The 20,772-nt window shown below is 42.7% G+C and overlaps 1 protein-coding gene across 2 annotated transcripts; it reads right to left on the bottom strand.

Annotated features, from left to right (window-relative positions):
* Nucleotides 1-890: 890 nt before the first annotated feature.
* LOC135522838 (mitochondrial fission regulator 1-like) lies at nt 891-15,666 on the bottom strand. Of its 2 annotated transcripts, none has more exons than XM_064949466.1 (9): nt 15,583-15,666; nt 7,090-7,187; nt 6,022-6,123; nt 4,019-4,152; nt 3,555-3,832; nt 3,147-3,399; nt 2,832-3,030; nt 2,652-2,714; nt 891-2,540 (listed from the first exon to the last, which is right to left on the bottom strand). In XM_064949466.1, exons 2-9 carry the CDS (start codon nt 7,123-7,125, stop codon nt 2,493-2,495), a joined length of 1,113 nt encoding a protein of 370 aa, XP_064805538.1. In that variant the 5' UTR covers nt 7,126-7,187; nt 15,583-15,666; the 3' UTR covers nt 891-2,492. The 2 variants fall into 2 exon arrangements, with proteins under 2 accessions (XP_064805538.1, XP_064805539.1); XM_064949467.1 differs by having other exon boundaries at nt 3,594-3,832.
* Nucleotides 15,667-20,772: the final 5,106 nt, after the last annotated feature.

Raw genomic sequence — 20,772 nt, 5'->3', positions numbered from 1 at the left:
CTTAGGAGTCTGCTGCTGCCTACCACCGCTCAGTCAGACTGCTCTATCAAATCATTGACTTAGTTATAACACACAAATAGGAGCAGTAGGTCATTAATATGCTCGAATCCGGAAACTATCTTGAAAATAAATGTTATATGGAACCATTCAGTATTTCATCGAATGGGTGGCATCCATCAGTCTAAATATTCCTGTTACATTGCACAACCTTCAATGTCATAATTACATAAAATTCTGGCAAATTAGACAGCCCAAACTGTTGCATATACACTGACTCTGCATGCAATAAACGCAAGAGAAGTGATTATTTCACCTCATTAATATTGCCTGCTAAACTGGATTTATTTTAGCTAAATATGCAGGTTTAAAAATATATACTTGTGTATTGATTTTAAGAAAGGCGTTGATGTTTATGGTTAGGTACACATTGGAGCAACGATACGCACCGCATCGATTATATGCAACGCAGGACATGCTAGATAAACTAGTAATATCAACCATGTGTAGTTAACTAGTGATTGTTTTTTATAAGATAAGTTTAATGCTAGCTAGCAATTTACCTTGGCTTACTGCATTCGCGTAACATCCTCGTGGAGTGCAATGTAATCAGGTGGTTTGAGCGTTGGACTAGTTAACTGTAAGGTTGCAAGATTGAATCATTGAAAATAAGAATGTGTTCTTAACTGACTTGCCTAGTTAAATAAAAGGTGTAAAAAAAAAAAATATTCGAACAACTCGGTTTCCAAAAATTTCCGATTGTTATGAAAACTTGAAATCGGCCATTCCGATTAATCGGTCGAACTCTAGCTCAGGCAATGTGGAAACAGTCCACTTTATTTACCCAAGATGTATCTTGAGGTGACATTGATTAGACAAACATTCCATGCACACAAAGTATCATTTTGGTTTTATTCATGAATTTTCTTTCAAGTATGGAAGACATTTCACAACACAGATGGTGTTTTACATCAAGTATCACTGACAGTTGAGTTGTCCATGTTCTCCCACCATGCAGTTCAAGTTCAAAGCTTAAACACACTGAGCAGGAAATAGATATCGGTACAGCACATAAAGTATGTCAATGATAAACACACTGGTCATTGATTGTCTTAGTGTTAGATTTATCTGAAATGTTTTCCCCCTAAATAGTCATATTGGTCATGCCATGTCTGTGTCAAGGTATGCAGAGAACACCTTTGTTATTCCACAAAAAATATGAAGTATGAAATTCTTAACGAGCCACAGAATATATCCAAGAGGAACGGCGGTTATAGTATGAAATATTCTTAGCATCAAGGCATCTGGATATAAACAGAGGGATACTCAGCTTGTCATCAAGTAACACTACCTCCCCGGATACCATTTGGCTTCTAACCATAACACAACTGAATGATAATGCCAGATCAGGAACACAATGGAACAAAAATAATAATCATGCCCAGCATTGGTAAGTTGTAGTTAAAATGACTGGTAGACCCCAGTGTTAAGCTTTAGTTCAACACTAACCTTGTTCCCCCCAGACTGCATTAAGACAACACTGTCACCATAGATTCATTTGGTCCAGTCTTCATACTGAGGTACTGTATGGTAACAGTGTTTCCAGAAACAGAACTGGTCCCAGTTCAACTCAAAAAAGCTAAAAGAGAGCCAGTCTAAAACAAAACATAAATACAATTACATCTCAACCATACATGCTTTGATAACAGCTACAACTTCATTATTTGTATCAAGTATGAACTAAATTCAGTTCAAAACAAAACATAAATAAGAGATCTAGAAATCAGAAATTAGACTGTTTTTGTAAATTGCATTCTAGTCAATGGCCCAATACTCTACAAGAGGGACCAAATGACAGTGTTCCCTCTCCTCTGCATACATTTCTCTCTACCCACAGCAAGCAGTAGACAGCAAATACCCAGTGAGGCAAAGAGAAATACAACTGCCTTGAAAAGGGCATGCAAATAGGATACACCTTTCCATCTGTGATTTAGAGAAGGTTCATTCCCTTATAGAAATGTAGTTATGAACAGTTGTCAGCTGAGAGGAATGTTAGGAGTCTGTAGTGTCAGTGTATATCCAGAACATAAAACACTGGTGTGCCTCATATTGGAATTTAGTTATGATAACAAAAAATAAAGATGTACAGCAAATCTGTACAGCAAAGTTTGACCTTTAAGATCAAAGACTTTGAAACTGGCGTCATTTAAGAAACAAAAATAGACATTTGATTAAAACAAGTTAAAATCGAAGTGGTACACACAAAAACGGATGCTGTATGTTATCAAAGTGCAAGAACTGAAGAAGACTGAGGCAATGCAACACTGTTGGTGAGCAGGACTGGAGAGCAGATGAACTGAATATCTAGTCAGAAACCACGTGTCCATCCAGAGACAGCTGACAAACCGCTTCATAAGGCACTTAAAGTGTCCACGACTGTCTGAAGGTCCAGAACCCTGAACAAGTCCAGAATTCCATCCCATCTCTGTGGGTGCTCAGAGGAGATTTCTCTTGCCAGTAGATTTCAACATGTGCTGCCCAAACTACAGGATGGGAAAAGAGACAGAGGAGCAAATGAGTTTCCAAACGTATCAAATATTAGATCAGAAACCTTTATAAAGCAAAAAGGTTTGTCATGCTTGCACGTCTCTTACCAGGGGGGTGTCTGGGCGTGGTTTCACTACAGGGGCTGGGGTTTTCAACCGGGACTGCCTTACCTAGAGGTGTAGATGGAAAATGTGTAGATGGAAAATGATACAGTGTAGATGGAAAATGATAAGGCCCAAAATGAGGATTCCCAACAGAGAGTAATGTAGTATCCGTGTTGCTCTTACCAGGGGAATCTCTACTTTCTTGTTGGTCTTGGGGAATTCAAAACAGAAAGGTTTCAGTTCAGAGGCTGGGAAGTCAAACTCCTTGTCCTCACTGCTGTTGTGGCGATAGCGATGGGCGAACTTGCGCTTCAGGGCATTAGCGATAAGAGACGCAGCGTCTGTGGGCTCTGTTGGTTTGGCTTGGCTCTCCTCTGGCCGTCTGGACAGGAACGCACAGGGATTAAGGGAAAATCAGTACAGGTTTCAGTTAATAAAACAAGAGAGTTGTGTCCATCTTCTGTAATGTAGAAGTCAGACCATGAACACGGTGCCTACCTCTTGGTGGGGCGCAGCTTGACTTTGCCAATGTCTTTGAGCACGTCCAGCATATTGGGAACCTCTGCCTGCTTGGGCCCCTGGTCCAGCAGTGTCTGGCCCTCAGTCTTCTTCCCACGGCGCTCCTGGATGAGGTCAATGACTGAGAAGCTCTGCTGGAGCCCCATGAGTGGAGGTGGAGGTGGAGGAGGCGGCGGCGGAGGAGGCGGAGGGACGCAGGGTGGAGGAGGGCCGCCTGGGGCGGGAGGACCTCCTGGGGATAAGAAATGTACAGATTCGTCTGACAATTATTCCATGAAAAGCTGCCATCTTCAGGCAGATATACATCATTACAGTGGAAAAAATAGAACTCTTACCCAACAAAGGAAGGGGCTGAGACACAGTTCTGTTTTGAGAATTCTTCTTTACCTTTTAGTGTGTGTGTGTTCTGCGGTCTCTCTCTCGTACCTGGTGTCAGTGCGTTCTGCTCCTGGGTCAGTACTATCTGTGCGATCTGGGCTCTGAGTTTAGCCAGCTCTGTCTCTAGAGCACTGATCTTCTGAATGGCCTCATCGTTGCTGCAGGTCTGACCCTGGGGCTCTGGCTCAGCCTTGTGCAGCCTGGGTAATGACCTCCGTCTGGGCAAAGTTTGTTGTTTGGGCTGAGGCGGGTGAGAACGAAACATGAGCCCTGACGGTGCCTCTGACCTGAATGGGGCCGATGGTATACAAGCACCATATTAGAAAGCAGGAAAGAGATTCATGGAGTAATACACACATGGAAAATTAACAAGCGCAAAGGAACTCCCTAATAAGCACAGTGTGGGTCAATAAACAGGGGCAACATCACGGCTTGAGAAAGGCTGCCTGTGCTAATGCCCTCGCTTTTCTTACCTCAGTCTCCCAAATCCAAACCAGTCATTTTTCTCCTCCTCGTCGATCCAGCAGACATCAGCCAGAGAGGCCAGCAGTCCATTCCGTCTCCCGGCGCTATTCAGGACACTACTGTCCTCAGTGTAAGGATCGAGCTGAGACACAGGGCAGCCATGTTAATTAATACACAAACATTCTGTCTATTTAACCACGTGAGGTATTCTCTTTTCATGACTCAAACTTCATTCACACTATTGGAAACCTACCCTGACAGACATTTGATTGGCTAAGGTTGACTTTTAGAAATGGAGCACATGACAGCAACTGAAGTAAGCCATTTTGATGCCGTCTGTCAGCCTGTCGAGGTCCATTCTTAATTATGCAGTCTGTCAACAACCCGTCGAGGTCTATTCGTATGCTGTCTGTCAACATGAGCTTAAAGTCATAGAAAAAGACAGATACCTTTCAGGGGACAGTCCAAGAGGACCAGTGTTTCACCTATATTTATTTAGCAGCGATGATCCAACTATACCTACACACACTGAGTATACAAAACATTAAGGACACCTGCTCTTTCCACAATAGCTTTGACCTGGTCAGTCTACGACCCCTTACTGACATCACCTGTTAAACTCACTTCAGTGTAGATGAAGGGGAGGAGACAGGTTAAATAAGGATTTTTAGGCCAATCAATTTTTAAGACAGTCGAGACATGGATTGTGTTTGTGTGCCATTCAGAGGGTGAATTTGGAAGACAAAAGACTTCAGTGACTTTGAACGCGGTATGGTAGGTGTCAGGCGCAACAGTTTGAGTGTGTCAAGAACTGCAACGCTGCTGGGTTTTTCACACAACAGTTTCCCGTGTGTATCAAGAACGGTCCACTCAGGCAAAGATTGAAGTGCCCTTGAACGGGGTATGGTAGGTGTCAGGCGCACTTTTTTGAGTGTCAAGAACTTCAACGGTGCTGAGAATTGAGGCAAAATGTTTGGTACAGTAATCCATCTACCTCAAGCATCAACAAGTCAGTTCATTACATTTCTGCCCTGGTCAGTTTGAGTGTCACCAAGTCAAGAACTGCATCAACACAAGAACAGTTCGTAGGGAGCTTCATGAAATGGGTGTGCTGCTGGGTTTGGACTCACACAACAGTTTCCCGTGTGTATCAAGAACGGTCCACTAATCAAAGGACATCAAGCCAACTTGACAACTATAGGAAGCATTGGAGTGAACATGGGCCAGCATCCCTGTGGAACGCTTGACACCTTATAGCATCCATGCTTCGACAAATTGACGCTGTTATGAGGGTGAATGGGCAAGACAAAGATTGAAGTGCCCTTGAACGGGGTATGGTAGGTGTCAGGCGCACTTTTTTGAGTGTCAAGAACTTCAACATTAGTCAACAGTACAAAGTTACTGTTGTAGGTTGCCTGATGAACTGACCTAAAACAGACATACTGCATTCCTCACAGAAAGGAAGGACAGCTAAAGGTAGGGAGAGAAGAAAACACAGTAATGACAGGAAAGATGAAGGTGAAGACTGAGCAGTGCTATGATAACATGACTATCTAAATTCACTGTTGTGTTCTGTGGAACTGGAACTTTCTAATGCTAAAAAATATAAATACAATTGGGATCAGACTTCAAATCTAAACATTAAAAAGGCACCTTGATATTTTATTACCAATGTGGAGCAACATAGCCTAACTTCCCTAAACATTAAATCAGCACCTCGGTCCATGTTATTGGTCTCATGACGTTTCCTATTCTGTTTAGTGTTGAAGCATCAAAACAAATGAACAAGCTGGCAAACACTCTTGATGAGGGTGACTTGACAGAATACATCAGGCCAGAGAACACCAAGATAACGTGACACTTGAGCACAAGGTAAAGAGCAGTGACACAGAAACAGTGACAGACACGGAAACAAAGTCACATGGAAACAATGTCCCACACAGATCATACTCTGTCAAAGTATGGCGGACATGTTATATGCCTGCCTCCTCTGTCGCAGAAACAGTTTTACCTGAAAATGGACCCTGGGGCATGGTTTAAGGGGAAGATTGGTGGCTATTCTTCTCACAATACTCCTTGAGGAGCCATACGCCTTGCCTGAAAAGCCAAAGGCCTGTCAAAATAAACACACAGGTCTATGGTTAAGTACTAGAATCAAGATAATCGGAACATCACAATTAAATCATGCCTTATAAGACAGTATAGTAGAAGTACAGTATAGTGGAAATGCCATTCAGTCCTCCTCTACTTCTGGGTATACATACTGTAGTTGCTACACCAGCTGGTTTCCATTTCCTCCTTAACTTTATTTAATGGCGAGAAGCCGTAATTTTATTTTTTATTTTCAATAGAAAAATATGCATACCTTTATGAAAACACCATTTCCCACCACCATGCCAAATTGGCTAAATGCTAATCCTGGATGTTGTGTATTGCGTTCAGCCAACCAGGTCAAAACTATTAGCGGCATCACATTGGCGAAAACCAAGACTGTACTCAGGGCAGTCTTGGTTGTAGCTAAATATGTTTGAGTTACTTCAGGAACAATTTTAGCAAACTAAGCCTTTTCCTAATCTTAACAATTATCCTAACCTGCCACATTAATTATCCAAACCTGCTGCATAATTTCTTCTAAACTGCTAAGAAAAGTCCCTCCTGCTAGTCAAAACCAGCAGACCCACCCTGAGAAATCTTGGTTTTCACTAATGCGATACAGCGCTGCCTTAGGTTAGAGGTGAAAAAACAGATTGCTGCAACCTGATTGGCTGAACGTGACAAACATCCAGGATTAGCATTTAGCCACTCTACCATGCTGGTGGTACACATATTTGTCCTGTTTTTCTCCGCTTTCACCATTAAATAAAGTTCAGGAGGAAATCGAAGCCTATGCAGCCTGAATGGAGAATGATTTAAGTACAAAACGGTTCACAAGGGATATGAATGCATTGCCGGTGGATACAATGCGTTTGGATGGTAAATGAAAACGACTCAATATCGCCAACTGCCGACCTTTAAGTAAATAATATCTGGTCTGATCATGACTGTACTCCATGGTCTAGGGGAAAATGAAAGCACTTACCAGGTCCATTTCTATTCTTGGACTTTCTTTACTCATTCTATCAATGTGTTTTCACAGAAGCAGTTGTACACAAGAAAGCATCTTCTTTGTGAGGTAGTCTGGGGGAAACAACAGGAAGACAAACAGGAGTAGAAATACCTGTAGTTAGCATTGTGATATTTTGGCCTTGCTCCTGATATTCTAAATGTTTTTGTTTTTATCCTAACCATCACTTTGGACTTCTCTTTGTATTCATACTATACGGAACAAAAACAAACACAACATGTGAAGTGCTGGTCCCATGTTTCATGAGCTGAAATAAAAGATCCCAGAAATGTTCGATATGCAAAAAAATCTTATTTCTCTCAAATTGAGCACAATTTTGTTTACATCCCTGTTAGTGAGCATTTTTCCTTTGCCAAGATAATCTATCCACCTGACAGTTGTGGCATATCAAGAAGCTGATTAAACAGAATGATCATTACACAGGTGCACCTTGTTCTGGGGACAAGAAAAGGCCACTAAAATGTGAAAACAATTTTCACACAACACAATGCCACAGATGTCTCAAGTTGAGGAAGCATGCAATTGGCATGCAGACTGTAGGAATGTCCACCAGAGCTGTTGCTTGAGAATTAAAATGTTAATTTCTACCATTAGCTGCCTCAGTTGTTTTAGAGAATTTAGCAGTACATCCAACTGGCCTCACAACCACACCAGCCCAGGACCTCCACATCCGGCTTCTTCATCTGTGGGATAGTCTGAGACCAGCCACCAAACAGCTGATGAAAATGTGAGTTTGCGCAACTGAAGGATTTCTGCACAAACTGTCATAAACCGTCTCAGGGAAGCTTATCTGCATGCTCGTCGACCTCACCAGGGTATTGACCTGACTGGAGTTTGGCGTCGTAACTGACTTCAGTGGGCGAGCGGTTCACTTATGTCAAATGCCCCATGGTGGTAGTGGGGTTAAGGTATGGGCAGGCATAAGCTATAAACGAACACAATTGCATCTTAAATCAATGGCAATTTGAATGTACAGCGATATCATGATGAGATCCTGAGGCCCATTGTCATGCCAGTCATCCACCACCATCACCTCATGTTTCAGCATGATAATGCACAGCCCCATGCCACAAGAATCTGTACACAACTCCTGGAAGCTGAAAATGTCCCAGTCATTCCATGGCCTGCATACTCAGACATGTAACCCACTGAGAATGTTTGGGATGCTCTGGATCAACGTGTACGACAGCGTGTTCCAGTTCCCCCCAATATCCAGCAACTTCACAGAGCCATTGAAGAGGAGTCCGACAACATTCCACAATCAACAGCCTGATCAACTCTATGCCAAGAAGATTTGTCTCGCATGAGGCAAATGGTGGTCACACCAGATACGGACTGGTTTTCTCAGCCACACCCTTACTTAGAAAGAAGAACCGCTAGAATATTTCAGAAAAGCTGACCACGACTCCAATTTGTTGATCCCTGCCTACAGACAGAAACTGAAACAAGAAGCTCCCGCGCTGAGGTCTGTTCAACGCTGGTCCGACCAATCTGAATCCACACTCCAAGACTGCTTCCATCACGTGGACTGGGATATGTTTCGTATTGCATCAAACAACAACACTGACGAATACGCTGATTCGGTGAGCGTTGAAGATGTCGTTCCCATAGCAACGATTAAAACATTCCCAAACCAGAAACCGTGAATTGATGATGGCATTCGCGTGAAACTGAAAGCGCGAACCACCGCTTTTAATCAGGGCAAGGTGACCGGAAACATGACCAAATACAAACAGTGTAGCTATTCCCTCCGCAAGGCAATCAAACAAGCTAAGCGTCAGTATAGAGACAAAGTAGAATCTCAATTCAACGGCTCAGACACAAGAGGTATGTGGCAAGGTCTACAGTCAATCACGGATTACAAAAAGAAACCCAGCCCCGTCACGGACCAGGATGTCTTGCTCCCAGGCAGACGCGTTGAGGACAATACAGTGCCACTGACACGGCCCGCAACCAAAACAAGCGGACTCTCCTTCACTGCAGCCGACGACATGAGGAAAACATTTAAACGTGTCAACCCTCGCAAGGCTGCAGGCCCAGACGGCATCCCCAGCCGCGCCCTCAGAGCATGCGCAGACCAGCTGGCTGGCGTGTTTACGGACATATTCAATCAATCCCTATCCCAGTCTGTTGTTCCCACATGCTTCAAGAGGGCCACCATTGTTCCTGTTCCCAAGAAAGCTAAGGTAACTGAGCTAAACGACTAACGCCCCGTAACACTCACTTCCGTCATCATGAAGTGCTTTGAGAGACTAGTCAAGGTCCATATCACCTCCACCCTACCTGACACCCTAGACCCACTCCAATTTGCTTACCGCCCAAATAGGTCCACAGACGATGCAATCTCAACCACACTGCACACTGCCCTAACCCATCTGGACAAGAGGAATACCTATGTGATAATGCTGTTCATCGACTACAGCTCAGCATTTAACACCATAGTACCCTCCAAGCTCGTCATCAAGCTCGAGACCCTGTGTCTCGACCCCGCCCTGTGCAACTGGGTACTGGACTTCCTGACGGGCCGCCCCCAGGTGGTGAGGGTAGGCAACAACATCTCCACCCCGCTGATCCTCAACATTGGGGCCCACAAGGGTGCGTTCTGAGCCCTCTCCTGTACTCCCTGTTCACCCACGACTGCGTGGCCACGCACGCCTCCAACTCAATCATCAAGTTTGCTGACGACACAACAGTGGTAGGCTTGATTACCAACAACGACGAGACGGCCTACAGGGAGGAGGTGAGGGCCCTCGGAGTGTGGTGTCAGGAAAATAACCTCATACTCAACGTCAACAAAACTAAGGAGATGATTGTGGACTTCAGGAAACAGCAGGGAACACCCCCCTATCCACATCGATGGAACAGTAGTGGAGAGGGTAGTAAGTTTTAAGTTCCTCGGCGTACACATCACAGACAAACTGAATTGGTCCACTCACACAGACAGCATCGTGAAGAAGGCGCAGCAGCACCTCTTCAACCTCAGGAGGCTGAAGAAATTCGGCTTGTCACCAAAAGCACTCACAAACTTCTACAGATGCACAATTGAGAGCATTCTGGCGGGCTGTATCACCGCCTGGTACGGCAACTGCTCCGCCCACAACCGTAAGGCTCTCCAGAGGGTAATGAGGTCTGCACAACGCATCACCAAGGGCAAACTACCCGCCCTCCAGGACACCTACACCACCAGATGTCACAGGAAGGCCATAAAGATCATTTAGGACAACAACCACCCGAGCCACTGCCTGTTCACCCCGCTATCATCCAGAAGGCGAGGTCAGTACAGGTGCATCAAAGCTGGGACCGAGAGACTGAAAAACAGCTTCTATCTCAAGGCCATCAGACTGTTAAACAGCCACTTTAATAATGGGAATTGATGGGAAATGTAACATATCACTAGCCACTTTAAACAATGCTACCTAATATAATGTTTACATACCCTATCCATACCCTGTACTCTATATAATCTACTGCATCTTTATGTAATACATGTATCACTAGCCACTGTACTCAATACCATCTACTGTATCTTGCCTATGCCGCTCTGTACCATCACTCATTCATATATCTTTATGTACATATTCTTTATCCCCTTACACTTGTGTCTATAAGGTAGTAGTTTTGGAATTGTTAGCTAGATTACTTGGTTATTACGGCATTGTCGGAACTAGTAGCACAAGCATTTCGCTACACTCACATTAACATCTGCTAACCATGTGTATGTGACAAATAAAATTTGATTTGGTTTGATATTTATTTCAATTGACTGATTCTCATATGAACTGTAACTCAGTAACATCTTTGAAATTGTTGCATGTTGTGTTTATACTTTTGTTCAGTGTATATATGGTGAAGTTGAGTTCTCAGCTCGTTTTATTCCCTGCCTTTTTAGGGAGCCTGTCTGAAAGCTCTCAAGCCCCCCGCTGCCCTCCATACATTTCACCTTAAGCCCAAAAGTACATTTTTAATGATTAGCAGGACAGGAAAAATTACAAATTCACACTCATCAAGAGAGCATTCCTGGTCATGCCTACACAGTGAAATCAATGGTGTACATTTAAACTCTGACAGTTTTAAAAAGTACACTATTTTCAGTGAACATATGAATCCCACTGAACTGGTGTTAAAATAACACTTTTCAAAGTGCTTAAGATTTAACTCTGTTGCAGTGTTCCACATTCAACTATTAGTGTTCAAATTAACTTCTTCAAATGAACTCTATTGTAGAGTAATGCACAACCCCTACAGTGTAAAACAGAACACTTAATTTAGAGTAAACTCGACTAAAATGAACACCTGAGGGGTTACAGTAAAATACTTTTGGGTGTTGACTGTATGGGTGTTCACTGGGTGGTGCAAAGCATCATTTGCAGATTTCCCAGGGTGCCTTTTCTTTGAGTTCATTTTTATTACCACCCATTACTATATTTGTTAGTGACAGAGACATGGTTATTGAATTATTTCCTTTTAAAAAGGCCTGTGGGTTTCACCAAGTGAGTACCTAGGTGAATGCTATCATTAAAATTAAACTCTTTGACAATACACACATCACATAAGGCCTTAATTTGATGGACTAGTTTTACCCTAACACAGTGGTTTACAGACCACATCATGCCCACAAGTCACAATATCCTGGCTTGCAAAGTTATATGTATTTCCTTTTGGAATCAAGCCAGCGTTGGGCTATCCAACAGTTTGAGTTTTTATTCACCCATTCAGAATGACGTTCAGGGTTTGGAAAGTTGATAAGAAGACGACCTAAACCATTTAAACTGGAACCACCATTTCAGTAAGGGGTGTAATAAATCTAACTAATTGATTGGATTAGTTTAAAACAATTTGTTATGTTTGTGTAGCATAAGTTTAATAAATTAATCAATGTACATGCAAAAGCATTAAAACAATATTTTTAAAAATAAACCTACTTGCAGTTGGGAAATATGATAATGATCGGCGTGATTGATGGGACTGTTTTACTATCCAATGTGTAAAACAGCTTCAATCCCCAAGCCATAAGACTGCTGGACAATTAATCAAATGGCCACCCAAACTATTTGCATTGACACCCCATCGCCCCTTTGTTTTTACACTGCTGCTACTCACAGTTTATTATCTATGCATATTCACTTTACCTCCACGTACAAATTACCTCAACTAAGCTTTACCCCCGCACAATGACTCTGTACCGGTACACCCTGTAAATAGCCTCATTGTATTTTATTGTGCTACTGTTCTTTATTTAGTAAATATTTTCTTAAAACCGCGTTGTTGGTTAGTGGGTTTGTAAGTAAGCCTTAAACGGTAAGGTCTACAACAACTGTTGTATTCAGCGCATGTGACAAATAATATTTTATAACTCTGGTTGTTAACACCAACACTGGGGGTTCTAATACACCATTGAGTGGAAATGTCACTTTTACAGAGTGAATTGAATCCTGAATTAACACTAGAAATGTTACACTGAAACACGGGCCAATTTGCTGTGTACTGCCACTGATCTGGCAGACTTGACCATAATTTACAAACAAAACATTTGTGTTGGAGTGTGCCCCTGGCTATCCGTAAATACAATTAAATAGATAATGTCCTTAATATAGGCAAAATTACATTATTTTAGGACTGACCCCAATTAGTTGACTGGTCGGTCAATAGGCGGTTGGGCAACCAATGTATTTTTTTTGAGCAGTAGCAAAGAAAAAAATATAAATATATATTTTTCGACTTGGGCTCACATATAGGACTATGGATAATCCCTAATATGCATATGGGCGTTTTGAATGAATCATCACCTTTGAAATTGCTGTCCATTTCGTTGTGTTAGGCTTTGAAACATCCACAATGACCATGCTTCTACTCAGTTTCAACCTACTGATTAACTTCTTTCTTCAAACTAATCCATCACAGTGACGTGAGTTTTAAAAGAACATACTGTTTTGACGATAAGTGTTTGACGTGATTTTTGATTGCATTTGCATTGAATCCAGAGTGGTTCGAGGGACAATAGAGCCCTGAGTACCAGGCCATTAGTGGCCTGATGATAGTTAATGAGTAGGGTACTACTAACATGTCCAGAGTGCATGAGTGGATTACCGTGAGTCAACAGTCATAACATTTTACTGTGGTCATGAAGCATTACTGCCGGTGCGGCAGTATAGTTGATTTTATTAAAGCACATAGGGTGTTGATGTGAGATTTCAAAACCATGACTAGAGAGAGACTCAACCAATACAGTAAAGAGCTGGTGTTTTTATGATTAAGTCTATGTTTAAGTTGTTATTCAGCACTGTAAATACTTTCTTCAGCCGTTGTCTAAGCCATTAAATGCATGTTCTCCCTACTTCCAAATATTAGCCAAACAGCATTGTGCTGAGCTCAACTGGAGTTTGTCCTGGTGCAGCAAAATACCCCCCAAGGGATGCCAGTTTGGATTTGGCTTCACACCAATCAAATCACATTCTAAAGCTGGGTGGACACTGCACGACTTTCAAAACCTCATCATCACTGAGCGTCTCCCATTAAACGTCCGTCTTTCCTTTAGTGTGTTGCCAACGTAGTGGTGTGCACATTAAACGATGTGAGACGGTGGTCACAAACTATAAGATTATTCACTTGGTCATGAAGATTTTCGATACTATGCTGTCTCACAAAAACTATCATGTGATTCGATTTAAGTAGCATACAGAGTTTAAATATCTAGCCAACATTTAAAAAAAAATAACATTGCTTGTGAACTTCAGAGCTGTAACGATTTGACACTTGCTTTTGTTGAAGGGAAGTACAAACGCATACTAGTAGCTGTCGCTCCTGCTTGAGGGTCTACACATTCTGGGTGATGCAAAACGTCATCTCACTGGCAAGCTCTCACTGGCTATTGCTGATCAATTTGGCGATGCACAGCTTATCACTACAAGAGCATTGCAGATTTTATGCCGATAAAATCAAACCTGTTTGAAAACATAGGGACGTCTGGGACTGCTAAAAGACGAGATCCGCAGCCCTCAGATTGAGTCTTTGACCCGCTCACATTAAAAGAGCGTCGGTGATGGCCACAAGACCTGAATAGGCAAAGACATGGGGATTTTGTCTCCAATCTCTAAAAATTGTCCAAGACAACTAAATCATGGCCAAAATTGTGTAGTGTACACCTGGCTTTCGCAAAATGTCATTGTCAGACAAACGTTTAACTAGCATGCTAAAACTGCACTTTCCTAAAACCATGGATGGAGATATGGATTTGGATCGTGGTTTTGACTTAATTCTCTGTACAGGCCAATGATTCTGAACCAACCATAAATGCATATATTGTGCCTAGATGTAACCTAGTCGGCTCACGTTAACTAGCTAGCGAATTTATCTGGTTCATTTTTGCACATGAGGGGAAGTTAGCTAAAATGCTTGCTAGCCTAGATAGCCTATGAAAACAAAAACGAAAAGCATACTGTATGACAGAGCCATAGACCGTTTTGCCAACATGAAAGAGAAGAGTCTGGTATTGGCGTTCAACTAGTCTACAAGTTGGGTCAAGTAAAAAAAATATGTTTAATTGCGCATGCAACACACACATTATATTTAGCAACTGATTGGACTAAATCGTTTTTTTGTATCTTCAATTTTTTTCCATTGTATTAAACTAAACATATATAGCCTTGTTGATGTTTAAGTTGAAATTGTGTTGGAATAGTGGAGGCAGGGCTCCTGTTGTCTTCTTGCTGACTTGCGGTAACTCTGTGGGTTCTAAATCAGTAGGTGTTTAGTAAACTGTCTAAAACATTTAACTTGCTTGACCATGCTGCAGGTTTGTTGCATGCAATATTTGCTTTGTGGATGTCATTGGACAGATGTTGCTCTCCGGTTGTGTGACGAAACAAATGTATGTGTAGTTGAATTTATTCGGCCAGTGTGGCATGTCTTGTTGTTGTCACGGGCTTATTGTATTATATCATGGTGGCGTAGGTCCTTATGATTCCAAAACCATAAAGCGACGCCTGTAAATAATGTTCAGATTGAGCGTCGGGGCTCTTACCAAAACGCCTTCATCCAACGACGTGTAATGGAAAGGAGTCATGATCGGGCTAGTGCTACGTTAGACAACTCACCGGCCTTTCAGACTTACACACAGCAACATGCTAGCAGTAGTTTGCAACTAAGCCTGGCCTGGCTTAAGTTTGGGACGAAAGCCATACATTTCTGGAAATATCCACTGCGTGACGAAAAACTTAACTAGGTTTTGAACCACTGAATCTCCTGACATATCCCTCTGAGTCTTTAGTAACTAAGCAAGTATAGTTATGTTAGTTGGTTGGTTAACTAAACTAACAATTTACTGTATATAGCTAACGAAACTTCTTGTTAACCAAGGCGTTTTGAACGTAGACAGTTAACATTGAGTCTAGCGAAAGGTAAGTCATAGAAAAGTTTGTGGAACGAATTTGATAAATAAAAAATACTTACGAGACTGACTTTGTCGACATCCAGGGAAAATGTGTTTCCCAAATCTCCACTAGTCTTGAGTAACCGCGTTCCTGGCGGAGTGAGTGGGCGGGATAAAATATTTATTTCTTGACGTATGGGTTGTTGGATATTTTTTATGAACCAATGGCCATTGAGACATTGTTTAGACTGGGCTGGTACTATAACTTTATGATACTATTATTGGCTGATTATAATAAATAACAGACCAACTGACCAACTGGAGTTCTTGTCATAAAGGACGCGGACCCAAGGACTTGGTTAACAGACAGCAAGTAACAAAATATCAAGTAACATCAATTCCTTGTCTGTAGTTTACTGTCACTGTCTTTTTTTTGGTAAATACAATACATACATACATTAGTAAATTAACCACAGCAGTAATCAAGGTCGTGACAATTTGTTCCAGTAATGTATTTATTATTTATTTCATCAGGGAAAACCCATTGAGACAAGGGTCTCATTCTCAAGGGTGCCCAGATCACAGTAATGCAACAATCGAATACAATGTGAAACAAAACAGCAATGTAAAATAATATAAAAGAAAAACTGTTACATTCATGACTTGCTTTGGCAATGTTAACATATGTTTCCCATGCCAATAAAGCCCCTTGAATTGAATATATATATATATATATATATATATATACTAAACAAAAATATAGACGCAACATGCAACAATTTTACTGAGTTACAGTTCATATAAGGAAATCAGTCAATTTAAATGAATAAATTAGGCCCTAATCTAAAGATTTCACATGACTGGGAATACAGATATGCATCAGTTGGTCACAGATACCTTAAAATAAAATTAGGGGCTTGGATCAGAAAACCAGTCAGTATCTGGTGTGACCACCATTTGCCTCATGCAGCGCGACACATCTCCTTCGCATAGAGTTCATCAGGCTGTTGATTGTGGCCTGTGGAATGTTGTCCTACTCCTATTCGATGGCTGTGCAAAGTTGCTGGATATTGGCGAAAACTGAAACACGCTGTCAAACACGTTGATCCAGAGCATCCCAAACATGCTCAATGGGTGACATGTCTGGTGAGTATGCAGGCCATGAAAGAACTGGGACATTTTCAGAATTGTGTACAGTTCCTTGCGACATGGGACCGTATATTACCATGATTCAAACTTGTTTTGATCCAAACTTGTTTTGCATGGATTCTGTGAGACGGTTAGCTTTTAACAGCTAGGACCGCAATTTCTTGTCCCGGATTCCAGCTTAACAGAGAGGTTAAAGTCTGCTTGAAATAGCCGCTAACCTAGCTAAGCTGCTAAAGTTAGCCATCAAGCTAACAAAGTTAGTCCCAGATGAGTTTTCCAATGGAGCCCTCTTTGTCTGGAGAATAAATGAATGGTTCCAGAGCTATAGGAGCTGTATCTACTACGCTTTGTTTCAGGACAAACTGGATCGCTCAGAGTTCCAATGTGGCAATTGATTGCTTGTTGAAGATTATAGCCTACATAAGAAATTTGGGAAAACGCATAGTAGAATATTTACCTTTTCTACGCCGGTGGCTGGACGGCGTTTGCACATTTTGGATTCATCTCCATCTGGTCATTTGTTGTTATCCGACTGGCCGGTGTTGCCCACAGTTCTTTTGCCAGGGGAGCCATCTCCTGCCTCTCCTCCCCCAGCTGATAGTGGAGTCGAAGGAGCACAGCAAGAGGAGCATGGCTATCAACGATGGTCGCAAATCACGAGCCGTGGAAGCCGAAGACAGTGGCCTCCCGCAAAGCAGTCTACACTCCCAACGAGAGGCCTGGACCGGATACAAACAATGAATAGTTTTGCTGCCCTCGAGCCAGACATGGGGGTACTGGAGGAGTCACCAGTGAGTGGCCCCATAGTGCTGGTTCCGAAACTGGATGGAGCCGTCCGCTTCTGTAATGACTTCCGGGGCCTGAACAAGGTCAGTAAGTTTGATGCCTACCCCATGCCCCGGGTGGACGAAATGATCGACCGCTTGGGAATGGCGAGATGTGTCAACACCTTGGACCTGACAAAGGGGTACTGGCAGGTGCCACTGGCAGCGGCCTCCCCGGAGAAGACTGCCTTCTCCATCCCGGGGGGATATACCTCTAAAGGGACATTTCAGCGACTCATGGACCGAGTCCTGCAGCCGCACAGTGAGTACGCAGCGGCTTATCTGGATGACATCATTGTGCACAGTGACAATTGGGAGTCACATCTGTGTAAGTTACAGGCCGTGGTTGAACCCCCACAAGTGCAAGCTGGGCTATGCTGAAGTGGAGTACCTGGGATATCAGATCGGGAGGGGAAATGTGAAACCCCAAGAATAAAAATATCGCTGCCATTAGGGGATGGCCGGGCCCCCGGTCCAAGTGGCAGGTCAAGTCATTCCTGGGGTTATCCGGCTACTACAGTAGATTTGTACCTAACTTTGCCGTAATAGCTTCTCCCCTCACAGATTTAACAAAGGCACGACTACCCCAGACGGTGCGATGAATGGAGGACACAGAGGCAACGTTCCAGGCCCTGAAGGATGCACTATGTTCGCACCCGGTACTCGTCACCCCGGACTTCTCAAAAAACCTCCTGGTACAGACAGACGCGTCTGACACCGTGTTGTCCCAAGAGCAGGAAGGCGAGGAGCACCCCATCATGTATGTCAGCAGGAAGCTCCTCCCAGGGGAGAAGAAATACTCAATTGTCGAGAAGGCCCTTGAGTTCACCTTGAGGAAGTTCACCCTCGTGTGGATGGCATGAGGTAAGGACACAAATGACCGTGTCACCCGCTGGTTCCTGTCCTTACAGCGATTCTCTGTCGGGTCGGGACAGGTCGGGGGCCCAGCACGGCAATGCGAACGCCCTATCCAGAAGGGATGCAAACCAGGATGTATCCCAGGAGGTAAACTCCGGGGGATGGTAATAGAGGGGAGGTACGTGAGGCGACGTTGGCTCCCTCTGCTGGGAATACGGGAGCTGGGCACCGGGACAAGTGGAGATAATTAGAGACAAGTGCCAACCAGCCGTGGAGGCTAAATAAAAGGAGCACGATGGCACACTGCTGGAGAGAAGGGAGAGAGACTGACACCAGTTAAGAGAGAGAAGGAAGACCGAGCAAAACCTAAGTTGTTTCTTTGATATATTTATTTTCTGTCTTAGTAAAGTTTTTTTTTTTAAACTACAACCTCCCTGTCTCCGTGTCAATCTCTACACGCTCAACCCAACACCCCACGGTTTACCACTGTGTTGAAACAATGAGTTATCAATGACCCAAGTCCAGCTCAGTTAATCCCTACCATGGTGTCGCTGAGTCATCACAATGCTTTAGCAAAAGTACATTACACCAGGGGCATTGGTAGACACAATGTAAGTAACCTAATTTATGTCCCTCTAACTGCCCTGAATGCCTCAGCTGATCCAACAGCTAGCTCGATTCCAGGCTGTATCACAATCAGCCTTGATTGGGTGGCATACAATTGGCCAAGCGTCGTTGGGGTTTGGCAGGGGTAGGCCGTCAATGTAAATAAGAATTTGTTCTTAACTAACTTGCCTAGTTAAAAGTTAAGACATTTGGACCTAGACTTGGCGCTCCGGTAGCAGAGAGAACATATTCATTACATAAATAGGCCCATTGAATTTTGTCTAGCTTGCCGCTCCAAATATAATTTTAACTGTTCGCTAAGTGTAGGCAAGACCATAAGCAAATAGGTAAACTGGAATATGACTAAAGAGTTAATCATGGTGATTTTTCCACAAATATACAGGTTTTTTCCTTTCCATGGTAGCAAGATTGTATCTATTTTGTTAATTTTATATTAAAATGTATTTTAAGGAGACAGATATTTCACCAGATGTGTAACTGAAGTATCTGGTTGACGGTTCCACCTCCTACCAAATATGATGGTGAGCGGAAGCCAAGTGGCAGAAGATGGAGTGAGATGGATTTTGGCCGACATTCTGCAAATGTTCTCATCGATTAAACATTTGATCTCAATACAGTTTTCTGTTTCCAAAACTAGAATGTTACGAACAGAGTGGACAAAGTTTTTTAAAACTTTACCCTTTGCCAAAGTTTCCCAAAATTACGTTGTTTAGAAGGAGTTTCAGGAGTGCAATGGCGAATTGAGTAGGCGTTCAAAGAGTAGGCGTTCCCTAATGGAAAATGCGCAACCTAGTCTCAGAGCATTTCGTATTATTCTATATGTAAATCCATTTAGTACATTAGATTACTTTGGAGTGGTTCCATAAGACAGATCGGGGTGGATGTATAACGTGGGTTGCCATAGACCGCGAAAGTCTAGCAGCCCAAAGGTTGCGAGTTTGAATCTCATCAAGACAACTTTAGCATTTTATATAATTAGCAACTTTTCAACTACTTGCTAATTTTTAGCTAAACAAATATAAAAGCAACATGCAACATTTTCAAAGATTTTACTGAGTTACAGTTCACACTTCTCCAGCGTGCCAGTGGCCATTTGTCCACTGAAGTTGGTTACGATGCCAAACTGCTGTCTGGTCAAGACCCTGGTGAGGATAACGAGTACAAGTAGGCATATGGTCTTTCCTGAGACGGTTTCTGACAGTTTGTGCAGAAATTCTTCAGTAGTGCAAACACACAGTTTCATCAGTTGTTTGGGTGGCTGGTCTCAGACAATCCTGCATGTGAAGAAGCCTAATGTGGAGGTTCTGGGTTGCCATGGTTACATGTGGTGTGCGGTTGACGGACTGCCAAATTCTCTAAAACAACGTTGGAGGACACTTAGCATAGAGAAATTAACATTGGATTCTCTGGCAACAGCTCTGGTGGACATTCCTGCAGTCAGCATGGCAATTGCACGCTCCCTCAAAACATGAAACATATGTGTCATTGTGTTGTATGACAAAACTGCGCATTTTAGAGTGGCCTTTTATTGTCCCCAGCACAAGGTGTAATGATCATGTTTAATCAACTTCTTGATATGCCACACCTGTCAGGTGGATTGTTTTGGAAAAGGAAAAATGCTCACTAACAGGGATGTAAGCAAATTTGTGCACACAATTTCAGGTAAATAATATTTTTGTGCATATGGAACATTTCTGGGCTCTTTTATTTCATCTTATGAAAACTGGGGCTAACACTTACATGTTGAGTTTATATTTTTGTTCAGTATACTTTGCAACTACTTAGCATGTTAGCTAACCATTCCCCTCACCC

Source organism: Oncorhynchus masou, chromosome 30 (genome assembly GCF_036934945.1).
Source record: "Oncorhynchus masou masou isolate Uvic2021 chromosome 30, UVic_Omas_1.1, whole genome shotgun sequence".
Lineage (NCBI taxonomy): Eukaryota > Metazoa > Chordata > Actinopteri > Salmoniformes > Salmonidae > Oncorhynchus > Oncorhynchus masou.
Note: the sequence above shows the minus strand (reverse complement) of the source record. Positions and strands in the feature narration are given on the sequence as shown.